Source organism: Natrix helvetica, assembly GCF_964273705.1.
Source record: "Natrix helvetica genome assembly, chromosome: 1".
Classification (NCBI taxonomy): domain Eukaryota; kingdom Metazoa; phylum Chordata; class Lepidosauria; order Squamata; family Natricidae; genus Natrix; species Natrix helvetica.
In genome coordinates, this window is record NC_138548.1 from 31,815,750 (window position 1) to 31,828,467 (window position 12,718).

General features: G+C 38.6%; 1 protein-coding gene across 6 annotated transcripts in view; it reads left to right on the forward strand.

Moving 5' to 3' along the window:
* DAAM1 (dishevelled associated activator of morphogenesis 1) overlaps positions 1-12,718 on the forward strand; it is a 183,922-nt gene that overhangs the window by 129,247 nt on the left and 41,957 nt on the right. For all 6 annotated transcript variants that reach the window (XR_014173944.1, XR_014173945.1, XR_014173946.1 and 3 more), the window contains exons 5-11: positions 853-947; positions 2,218-2,551; positions 3,795-3,905; positions 5,332-5,435; positions 8,445-8,511; positions 10,014-10,131; positions 12,386-12,524. Coding sequence is in view for 3 of the 6 variants with exons in the window: in XM_081936992.1 (XP_081793118.1) it covers positions 853-947; positions 2,218-2,551; positions 3,795-3,905; positions 5,332-5,435; positions 8,445-8,511; positions 10,014-10,131; positions 12,386-12,524 (968 nt within the window). In the remaining 3 variants the exon portion in view is untranslated. The remainder of the gene's footprint in view (positions 1-852; positions 948-2,217; positions 2,552-3,794; positions 3,906-5,331; positions 5,436-8,444; positions 8,512-10,013; positions 10,132-12,385; positions 12,525-12,718) is intronic.

The window sequence follows — 12,718 nt, forward strand, 5'->3', positions numbered from 1 at the left end:
CTTTTAAGTGACAGCCCAACTGCATCACCAACTCAAAAACAGTTTTAATGGAAATAAGAATAAAGTATATATATATATATGTTTTAAATTTTATTATCATCAAATGGTTGAAACATCTCTCTTGCTGGCATTTGAAAACTAAATTGAGTCTGCTACAGTACTGCATCAAGAAGAATAAGCTGGAAAACTAGGCTTGCTATTCATTTGAGCAAAACCAGACCCACAACTCTTGAACAGGACAATGAATAAAGAAAGTCCATGACTCATCCCCAGAATCTTTTTGGAACTTTTTTGGGGATAAAGATTAGTTGCTCAGAAGAGAGCACCTACCATTAAAAGATCAAACTATACAATTCTGATCAGAGTTGAATATCATATAGTTTATCCAAGAGGGCACTCTACTTATTGTGATGCAAAGCCTTGTAGAAGGGGCTTCTGATAGCCATTCTGAAGGTCAGAAGAACCATTTTTAGTTTATCTTATTTTAGAAAAATAAAGAAAATGGGATATGAAAAGGAAAAACAGAAATGAAATATTAAAATATTTCTACTAAACCTGCGGTATTTGTAAAGAGATATTTCATGTTCTTTGTCAGGTCCTGACTGCTTCTTCCTGCATAATCCAGGGCCATAAACCTTTTATGAGGGAGCATCTGACAGGAATATTCTGAAGAGGTCAATTTGGGTGGTCTGGATGCTGTATTGTGGTGGTAAATGGGTTCATCATGACCAGTTCCTATTGCACTGTCGCTGATTGACAAGCACTTTCAGCACAAATTATTTGTGGAAAGTACAGTAGGTAAATAAACTATATTGAACAGGTGGCTGCTACTAATTTTCTCAATTTGTGCAGAGAAAGTCATTGATCGCTTTGGAAAAAGAAGACGAAGAGGAACGAAACAAAACCATAGAGAGTTTGAAAACAGCACTAAGGACCAAACCTATGAGGCAAGTTGCTTTTGGGTTGCTCTTGCTGCTAGATTACTAAATCCCTTACCTTTTGCTCTTTACTGTAAAGATTCTTAATCACATGCCCCATCTTCCCAATAAAAATTCCCCCGCCCTGAGGTCTAGGGATGTTGCAATCAATCAAATTACAGAGCCATCATTTCGGCGTTATAGAAATCATACTGCTTGGCTAGTAAATGCTATCCTCCCTGTGATAGGAATGCCTTGGATTTAGACAGTATTATTTTAAATACGCCTTTTACAGCATTAAAAATTATTTTGCAGAATGGAGATTCAAATTCTACCCACAGACAAGTGGAGAAGGTTCATAGTAATCTTTTTCCATCAGATTGTGATGCTGCAATGTTTATTCTACCATCGAATAACCACCTTTCTTATAAATACCTTCTGCACCTCTTAGCAATGATCAGGCTGTTTAGACATTGAATACTCAGTCTTGGGAAGTGTGAAATGTTCAGAATTAATTTTGTCCCAAGCTAAAAAACAGGGTCGAGTCAATCTTGAAGCTGATTGCTTTCTTTTTCTAACAATGTCCCCAGAAGGTACCAGAATATAGCAATAGCACTTAGACTTACCAGTATATCAGTGGTGGGTTACGACCCAGTATGGGCAGTATGGCCCAGTATGGGTATACCGGTGCCTGCCGGGAGCATCTGATACCATTCCGGTATGGTGCCCTGGAGGGCCCACCCGTGCTCCTTAGTGGTATTTGAGGTTTTTGGGGCTTCCGCACTTGGAGCATATGGCGCCTGTGCAACACTCCGCCAAGCAGCTGGAGTGTCACGGGCGGTAAATACGCATGTGCACGCTGCATGTGCACGCTCACTGCGCACTTTCATGTGGTGGACGCCCAGCCCCATTGCACCGTACTGGTTGCAACTGGATCCGGAACCCACCATTGCAGTATATACCGCTTCACAGTGCTTTGTAGCTCTCTTTAAGCAGTTTACAGAGTCAGCATATTGCCCCCAACAATCTGGGTCTTTATTTTACCAACCTTGGAAGGATGGAAGGCTGAGTCAACCTTGAGCCGGTAAGGATCGAACTCCTGGCAGTCAGCAGAATTAGCCTGCAATACTGCATTGTGCCACCACAGCTATCATATCTATTTATGGGTAATGAAATCTATTATCCTTACGCTGAGATATTATTTTAATCTGTTCTTTAGGAATCCTCTGAAGTTAAACTAAATTTGGACTTTTAAAAAATTGATCTTCTTCTTTTGTGTTCTTTCCTTCTTTCCTGATAGGTTTGTAACTCGATTCATTGATCTGGATGGCTTGTCATGCATTCTGAACTTCCTGAAGAGCATGGACTATGAGACTTCAGAATCTCGAATCCATACCTCTCTCATTGGGTGCATCAAAGCCCTGATGAACAACTCTCTTGGGAGAGCCCATGTCTTGGCCCACTCAGAGAGTATTAATGTAATTGCTCAGAGTCTGAGCACTGAAAACATTAAGACTAAGGTGGCGGTGCTGGAAATCATGGGCGCTGTGTGCCTGGTTCCTGGGGGTCACAAAAAGGTACTAGAGGCCATGGTGCACTACCAAAAATATGCCAGTGAACGGACTCGCTTTCAGGTATGGAACATTCAATTACTCTTTTAAATGAAATGGTTATTTTTAATATTCCACAGTATAAACTTTTATTTTTGTTCCACAGCAATGGTGCAATAGTTCCCGAGGTCATTTAATTTCAAATATTACCACAGACATGTCAAGAAAAAACACAGTGATATGGTCACCCAATCTGCAGACCTCCTTCCTGCATTACAAAAATTGTCCAATACAATTGGGTCCATTGATGGCTTCTTAAGAAGTGGGTGGAACACTCTTTCCTTAAGCATTGACAAGGCTACCCCTCTCTGAAGAATATATTCACCACTAATGGACCCAACCAGAGGTCATTTCCTGGGAGGACTTAGCCATATAGGAGTGACATTGGTCTACCACACAGTCCCAGGAATCTTCTCTGTAAAAATTATTCTCCTTTTCTCCAAATATTGCTTTCCTATACACTGAAGCAATAAGAGGCAAATCTAAGTTACACAAAAGATGTCAGCCTCTGCTTTGCTGCTTGCTTTCGGCTGCCATTGAAATGGGGAGTGGGGATGACATGGTATTTGGGAAGGGAAGTTTGCAGCACAGGAGTGAATGAAGAAGGGAGTGTTTTTCTCACCATCTACTGTGCATGCTGCAGATAGTGGAATTGCCGCCAAGGCCAACTGTCCGGCATACCAACCTGATGATGTTTTTTGAAGGTGCAACCCACATGACACCTGTGGGGTGTGCGGATTGGACTGGGGGATGGAGTTACCAGGGGGAGGGATGATTATGCGCGCTTTTGCCTCAGATCTTGCTTTGCCTAGCTGCTATCTACTCATAACCAGTAAAAGTATTCTTAATTTTGAAAAATGGAATGGAGTGGTTTCTTTCTTGGTTATGATGGAGGCTGCCCTGACAAAAACAATTAAATGTTACTTTTTAAAATAATATTCAGTCTCTTTAAACATTATCTCCGACAATGATCAACATCAGAGTTCTATACCATGAATCTAATATCAAATGCATGATATTATATTTTACTGATAAGTGGATCATTTGCATAAAAGCAGTATGGGTTTTACGCAGCCATATAAAGTTACCTTAAGTTACCCATAGTTTTTCTATGTAGATATGTGTATGAGAATGTGAGAAAAGGTGAGACGGAGAAAATATATTTTCATCTTTAACATAAAAATAATTAAAACAACTCTAATTTTCATTTAAAGTTTTTTCCTCTCCTTTCCACTATAACAATGATAAAAAATAATCTAATTTTCAGACATTAATAAATGATTTGGATAGAAGTACGGGACGATACCGAGATGAAGTAAACCTCAAGACTGCCATTATGTCTTTTATCAATGCTGTTCTAAGCCAAGGAGCTGGAGTGGTAAGTTCAGAAGCTGGAGATGGGTGCTTTGTAATATTGATTGGGATACTATCATGTTTGAACAAGGATTCTAGAAACAATAGCTAAAACATCTAAATGGGATATCTTGCATCATACTAGCAGCCATAACACTTACAGGAGGTTTAGATAGGGCAGAGATAGGGTACAGGTACTCGTAGGATGGAAGAGTTCTTATTAATTAGTAAAAACTTTAGGTCACCTTAATTTACAAGAGAAAGGTAGAACTGTGAAAAGTGTGCAAAAGAATTGTCTTGCACATTCATATCTGAGAGGATAATCGGAATATTTTGGCAGAGACTTTTCCCCATCCCAGTTTCTTGGAAGGACAGAACAGAAACACGTTATCCTTTAATAAAAGGATGCTTCCCATGCATCTTTCTGTCCTGCTTAAAACACAAATACTCACCTTCTCACCCTATCCCCAAATAGAAACATTCAAGATCATTATATCAGACAGAGCAATTTGTACATCTCCTAATGATGGATATTCTGGAAAAGTAGTTTTCCTTGTGAATTTGGAACCTCTTATGTGCATAATTTGATTCTTTTAGTGGTTGAAAAACTTAGTGGCTGCAGCTATGTGGGATAACTCTCACTGGTTTTTTTAAACTATTGGTGATGTTGGAGACCAGTAGGAATTAATGTCTGTGATATCTAGAGAGGAGAATATTTGTATTCCCCTAATATAAACCCACTACTTATTATTGTCACCCTCAGGCTGTCTAAGAAAGAAATATAAGGTATATCTCTGCTCCCCTGGCTTGCTTTGTTTTTGACAAGCCAGTGGAATCAATAAAAAATTAACCTGATGAAAAGACCTAAGATGATGAACCCCGTTTTCTTGTCTTCCTGAATCCTGATGTCTACAATACTTCATCTGTCTTATTTTATTCCAGTGTTACTGTAACTCCATAATTTCTAGAAAGTTTCCTAATCTACCTATTTTGTGACTGCCATTACAAAGGGTAGTTAATTTGCTGCATGGGTCCCCATTTTCTGTTTACTTCTTTGGTAAAACAAGGCAGCGCTGTGGCTCAGTGGTTAAGACACTGGGCTTATCAGCTGGAAAGCCAAGAGCCCCGGTTCAAGACCCAAACACTGTGTGTCAGGAGGAGACCTGTTACTCATCCCAGCTCCAGCTAACCTAGCAATTTGAAAGTATGCAAATGCGAGTAGATAAATAGGTACCACTTCAGCGGGCAGGTTACTGCATTCTGTATTCTCATGCTGATCAAAGCCTCTCTCAGATAACACAGGCTCCCTCGACTGAGAATCCGAGATGAGTACTGCCTCCTTAAGTCAGTCACAACTGAACAGGGAAACTTTTAAGCCTTTGATGGTAAAACAAAAGTACTATCATTTTAACAATTTTGAAAGATTGCCATCTTCTTTTCCTCTTTCCCAGGAAAGTCTGGACTTCAGACTCCACCTTAGATATGAATTCCTCATGCTTGGAATTCAGCCTGTAATTGATAAGTTAAGAGAACATGAAAATTCCACATTAGATAGGTAAGTATGTGGTTTGTAATGTTGTTTCATTCTTCTTACCCATTCTGCCTGGATTTTGTGATAAAGGAAATTGATAGTATATTTCTACCCATCCTAATGTAAAGAAATTGTTCTAAAATTTTGAATTTTTCTAAACTAGCTGGAATTCTATGACATTAAGCCAGGATTTAATACACAGGAACCTCTGAAGCCCCAGTACATCTTACACCTGAGGGCTTCTCCCCCTTCTCTAACTGCTTCACAGGTAGAAAAGTTCCTGCCAGCTTAATTTTATCTTTGTTCATCCCAGACATATTGTGGTTTGTTAAGGAACTAGCAAAACTATGCAGGCTTGGTTATTGGCTTGTTTTCCAATTGGCTGGATTTTGTTTAAATCATGATGCCTAATTCATGCTAATGATAACCAAATATCAAGAAGATGAAATTGAATTTTTTCTTGCGGCTTCATCAGAAGAGAAGAGAATGAAGCATGCATGGTTACACAGGTTTTGCACATAATGCTTTAATGTTACATTCAAGTCTATGAAAATTAACATGAAAGCTTTAAGTGCTTGCAGAGAATATCAAGAACTAATTACAGTGAACAACTATATCTCAGTTCCATTTCAGAATTCATTGCTGATATGTTAAGACCCATTCTCTTGGGGAAAATCCATCATGTTGATATTCTCCTGTGCGCTGCTTGGAGAATCCAAGCATGGGTTTGATTTCTGTTTGTCTGCCCGGTGACTGAGTTGTTTTAGAGTCTTTAGCCATGCCTCCTAGGCTTGACTGCCTTCAGTTTCTCAACTCAGTCAAGCCCATCAGGTGTGACTTTGACTCTGCCCTTTTATTTGAAGCTAGTGGTACCTCCTTCAACTGTAACATCTTAGCTATCTTGTGCTTTCTTATCATTTTGAGTGCAAAATAGGTGTCACGTTTTTAAACAACCAAAATAAATCCTAAACACTCTTACTCAAAAGCTAAGAGGAAAAAAATAAAGTTCTCGCCAGTCTTAGGTGGCTCCAACAGCTTGCATCATTGCCCATCTTTTTTAAAAAAATAAGTGCAATCCCAGAACACCCAATAATTTATCCACCCTTGATATAAATCCCAACCATGGAGCCAGCCACTCTGCTTGGCACCCATAGAAAATATTCTTTTTTTTTCATATATATATTTATTGTTTTTACATTTAAAACAGTGCAGCACTGCGAAGTCGAAGTGACCATACAATCACATTATATACAAATAATCTCATCCAGTAACTGTTAGCCTACTTAATACATTATCTATCCTTCTATCCAATCACATTATTTACAGTTTGTTCCAGTCTTGTCACCTTGTCTTATACCAATAATAGAATCTGTTCCAGACTTCAAAATATTCTGATTTCCCCTTTATTTTTTAATTCAAGGTTGAGCCTATCTGCTTCTGCACAGGCCAATTTTTTTCTAAGTATATCTAACTCTGGTGGTGTATTTTCTTTTTTCTAATACTGCACATAAGTTATGCGTGCCACAGTTAGTACATGTATAATTAGATAAAGCGCATCTTTCTTACATCCCTCTGGTATTATGCCTAGGAGAAAAATTTCTGGTTTGAACAAAATTTGATCTCCCACCATTTGTTCAAACCATGATTGTATCATTTTCCAGGATGTTTTTGCCTCATTGCATGTCCACCACATATGATAAAAAGTGCCTTTTTTTTTTTTGCACTTCCGACAATTTGGGGCCAGATTTTTAAACATTTTGGAGAGCCATCTGTAGAACATCTAATACAGATTTTCTTTATAAGCCGTGACCATTGTTAGTTTCCGATTAAGTATGCAACATTTTTCCCATTTAGCCAAATCCACATTATAACCATTTTTTTTTTGCCCAGGCGACCATAGTTTCTTTGACATGTTCTTCCTCAAGTTTATATTCCAGCAAACTTCTATAACAGCAGTTTGATCAGCCTGTCTTCTGTCTCTATCAGACGTTTATCTAATGTTGTATAATCTTTGGCAATACTTTCCTTTTCCATAGGAAATATTCTTATGGGGAGTTTATACTCAATTTTCCAGAGTCTCTCTGAAACATGAGTACAGGTAGTCCTTGACTTATGACCACAATTGAGCCTCAAATTTCTGTTGCTGAGAAGTTTAATAAGTGAATTTTGTCCCATTTTACTACCTTTCTTGCTACAGTTCTTAAGTGAATTACAGCAGTGGTTCAGTTAGTGACAAAGTTGTTAACTGGATCTGGCTTCCCCATCGACTTTGCTCATCATAAATATGAACCAGTTGCCAAGCGTTTGAATTTTAATCAAATGACCATGGGGATACTACAGTGGTAATAAGTCTTAAAAATGGTTGTAAGTCACTTTTTTCAGTGCCGTGCAACTGTCAACTAAACAAATTGTTGTAAAGTTGAGGAGTGCCTGTACAGATCCTTTAGAACTAGGATGATAAACGAAGAATGGTTGTTGTATTGTGGAGAATTAGCTGAATAGATGGACTTCTGAAGGTGTCTGGTTCTTCTTACTTTCCTGGTTTTAAATTTGAGAAAGAATTGGGTCCCTCTAATGTTGAGGAATAATACATTTGCATTACAGCTGCAGTTAGTCAACTATTTACAACCTGGATTTGAAGTACTGATGGACGCTGCTCAATGATTTTACAGTTTGTTTGTTTGTTTTGCTGGAAACCATTTATTTCCAGTTTCCAGCAATAGTAGACCTATTGCAAACAATGGATTTACTTACCAACCACAGCATTTGACAACCACCACATTCACTTAACGGCTGCCATTTAAAAGGTTGTAAAACTGAGCATGGTCACATGGTGACTTGCTTAACAACTGGCAGAACTCACGACCGAAATTCTGGGTTCCATTATAATTGTAGGCCAAGGACTAACTGTATGAACTCTTCTGAATGAAAGGTTATTAAGTGCCCTGCTGCTTCTAAATGTAATGGGATGTTCTTGCCAAACCTATTAGCAAAATTGCTTCAGTAAAGCATTGCCTCCTTTCTTCCCTCCAGGCATTTAGACTTTTTTGAAATGCTCCGAAATGAAGATGAGTTGGAGTTTGCCAAAAGATTTGAATTGGTATGTATGTACTACTATTTTGCTACATTTGGAATGAGTAAGAAAAATATTCTGGCCAAGAAAGGATTGTTGTTAAGAACTGAATCATATCTCAGCCATTTTACAGTTATCCTTGAACACTTGCCCAAAATGATTAAGTTACATTTTAATTATAACTTTCAGGAGATTGCTTTTCTTCCTCCCCTATTCCATCTTTGCCCAACTTTCATATAGATGATTCACCCTAATCCTTCCTTTTTCATAGCTGTGGGATATTTTTCAATAACTGGCAAGATTTTCAAAAAATTGAAATGCTTTAAGGTGTTACAATATGTTCTGCTCCTGTACATGAGAGATAATCACTTTTTGGATCAGACTGACCTCGGAGGTCTTAGATATGTGCAAAATCTTAAGGATTGTCAGGTTCCTCTTTATAGATTGACGTTTTGCCCAGGGACATGCGGTCAGGGGAGGCAAGGGAGGCAGAGCCTCACCGCTCTCATCATGAAAAGAAAAAAAAAGGGAAAAGGGAAAAGGCGCTGAGGAGCCTCGGGGAATGGGACCACGTGTGCAGGAGGGAGGTGCAGGAGGCTCCTCTAGCCTCAGCCTCCCTCCTGCACACATGGTCCCATTCCCCGCCTTCCTGAGTCAACATGAAGGGGACCGCGGCTTGCTCTCAGCGCGAGCCACGGTCCACTCCATGTTGACTCAGGAAGGCGGGGAATGGGACCACGTGTGCAGGGCAGAGGGAGGTGCAGGAGGCTCCTCTAGCCTCAGCCTCCCTCCTGCACATGTGGTCCCATTCCCCGCCTTCTGTCGGGTTCTGACGCCGGAGCTCATGGTTCCAGGGCGAATGTGCATGCGTGAGCGGCTCCCTTCCTTGCACTGAGCAACGGTGGGTTTATGGGAAGTTGCTCACGAAAGCGGAAAGTGCGATGGACTTTTTGGACCGGCGGCTACCGTTTCCCTGCCAGCTCACTCACGAAAGGACCCTGGAAACTGAGTCATGGCTGGAGCCTTGTTAACAATTACGCTGCTGAAAGAAACAGAGAGAAAAAGCAGATGTATTTTTTTTACAATTATTATTTTGTGATACGATATTGAACGTAGTGCTTAGAAAGCCATGGCTGATTCCAAGAAAACTAAGCGGGGTCAGATTTGATTATTCTTCGGTTAGGATGGGGACCCAGGAAATCCTAGGCGGGGAATGGGACCACGTGTGCAGGAGGGAGGCTGAGGCAGCCTCAGCCTCCTGCACACGTGGTCCCATTCCCCACCTTCCTGATGATGTCACCAGCCTCACCACCCATAAACCTCACCGCACGTCACTGGTTTTGCCAATTTTATTCATTCACTTTTACGTTTCTTACTACACATTCACTATGTGTAGGAAAGTCCAACTTGACTAAAAAATTGATTGGAAACAAAAAGAAATTAGAGGTAGCAACTTTCTCTGGAGGAATGATTGTGTATAAAAATATTAATCTTAATCTCAATTGTTTTGTCCCATCAAATAACCAAAGGTTCATATAGATACAAAAAGTGCAACCCAGATGTTTGAGCTCACAAGAAAGAGATTGACTCATACAGAAGCCTACCCACATTTTATGTCTATACTTCACCATTGCCTCCAAATGCCTTGTGAGTACAAAAAGTAACTTTAGGATTCTATTGATATTCGTAGTAGATATTTTGGCATTGAACTACATGGTTCGAAATGCAGGCTTCCTCTGAATGGTTAGAAATGCTATAACTTTAACATGTCCTGTTAAATTATTATAGTATATTATTATAGAGAACGTGAAATCGTGTTATTGTACAGAAGCAATGAGATTTGCAGTCTATGCATCTTAGTAATTTTGAAGTGCATATGGGTGGATGGACGGATAGAGAAATAGAGAGAGAGAAATAGATAGATTGAAAAAGAGAGAGAACATGTTAAAGAATGATAGATAGATTGATTGGCATGGGGGCAATTGCCGATGTAATCTAGGAATTAAATCTTTAAGGGTAACTTTAGCTCAAACCAGATAGAACTTTCCAATCTTCATTATATTGCTGGAGAAGACTTGAGAAGGACAGATTGTATTTACATAGTTTAAAAAAAGAAAATACCACCAAAAGGTTTAAAATGGAAGAAAAGATCTGTAAGCGCAAAGGAATTTGCCGTGTGAAAAATTTTCTGTAACATCCAGTTCTTCAGGATTAGCTTGCATTGTCATAAAATCCTATGAAATTGGAAGAGGTCACTTAAACAAATTAGTCCATTTCTCTACTTAGTGCAGGACTCCCATACATAGCCATCATGCTTCTTTTAAAAAAAAAGTTCATGCAATTGCTGATTAAATTTTGTATGCTAATATCTGCATGGATACTTTCCTCTTTGTGCCATGCATCTTCAAAGTGTCCATTACATCTACTCAGCTGTGCTCATAAATGTCCTGACAAAACACTGCTTTCAAGAAAGTCATATCATCCAGCTTAGAAATGCTTATTGCACGGTTTACCCTACATTTGTTGGTTACTCAACTATACAGATGTACACAAGCATTTCCCCGCTCTGGAAATCCATTCTGAAGGATAAGATTTTGACCTTCTGTCAAAAGCACTCGCTTAATGGCTGTACCCTAACATGTTTCACATAGTTGATTAGATATAACTTTCAAAGATTTGCTGCATATCAAATATGGAGACGTATCTGTTGCAACTGTCAACTTTGTCCTTTCCCACAATGATTTCTTCCCTTTGAAAATGGCTGTACAATTCTATTTTTGCCAGGCATATCTGAGTACAGTAATCTCTTGGAATGCATTGCTATCTTCTAGCATTGAGCTTTGTCCTTCTCTTTCTTTCAGGATTTATTTGAATAATTTTGAACTGCACTATTAATATGTGGGAAATATATTTGTTAACAGTTGTTCCAATTTCTTTACTAACAATAATAATTTGCCATTATATTCAAAAAATGCAAGAGTAGCTACAGTGTATACTTTGTTTTATAAAAGTTTATCAGGGCATTTTCCAATTTCAGAACAACAAATGTATATGATTTTAACACTGTTTTGCAATGCTTACAATCAAATTTGCCTCTCGTAAAAACATACAAAAGTGACATTATACAAATTCTATCCTTTATTTATGCAATATCCTGCTCTCCAATATTTATATTGATATAAATTAAGAAATGACTCATAGGTTACAAAGAGGTGAATGTTTGTAATTCACTTTTGCATGCTTTTATTCATAATTCCACAGATGCATTATTCATCCATTTCTTGGTGGAGCGGGACTTGCAGGTTATGAGTTAAATTGCATAATATATTATTTTCTCTCAAAAATACTACACATAGTTTTATAAATACACTTTGATACTGAAACACAGTATTCAAGACATTTAAAATAAGATATTCATGTTCCTGGGCATACAATCATCATAGAAGAGCATGTCACACTTCCCAAATTTTTCTTCAACGATTAATTTCGGAGGCTTCTTTATTTATAACAGAAATCACATCATTTGCAACTGGCTATTTCTGTCAACAGAGTGTTTGGTCACTCTGGGGGGGGGGGGATGATATCAATTCAGTGTTACAGAAGCAACTGTTACAGAAGCAAAGTGACTATTTCATTAACCCCAGTTTTGGTACGCATTACATAAAATATCCTGTTTATTAGGAAGAAAGAGCATTTCTTACATGTGGTTCTGATATATAATGATCTAGGTTTGGAAAAGCAGTTGTTCACTGACATTCCTCCACCGCAACCTATAGCAACTATTTCACCACAAAAGCACAATTTCCTGAAAAAGCATCTGCGAATGGAGATTTGTTTAAATTGACATATGCTTCCTTTTCCCACCCTTCACATTCATTCACAGTTTTTGTCTCCCTTTTAGATAAGAGAAACGGCAACACTGTCCAGTACTGGTTACTGCTGGATCGTATTATACAACAAATAGTTATTCAAAATGATAAAGGGCAGGACCCTGACTCAACACCCCTGGAGAACTTTAATATCAAAAATGTTGTCCGAATGTAAGGGCCTTCCTTTATTTCTGCAGTAAATGGGTTTTTTAAAAAATCTTGCATGTCTTCTCTCTTTCATATGAGTGGGCTGCTTGTTTGATTTTTGAATTAGTCCTTCCAAATCTGCTCAATTTGGAAATAGTGACAGAACTACTTATTATCTGGAATGCAAAAAAGGATTTCTGTTTTACCAAGTTATCGAT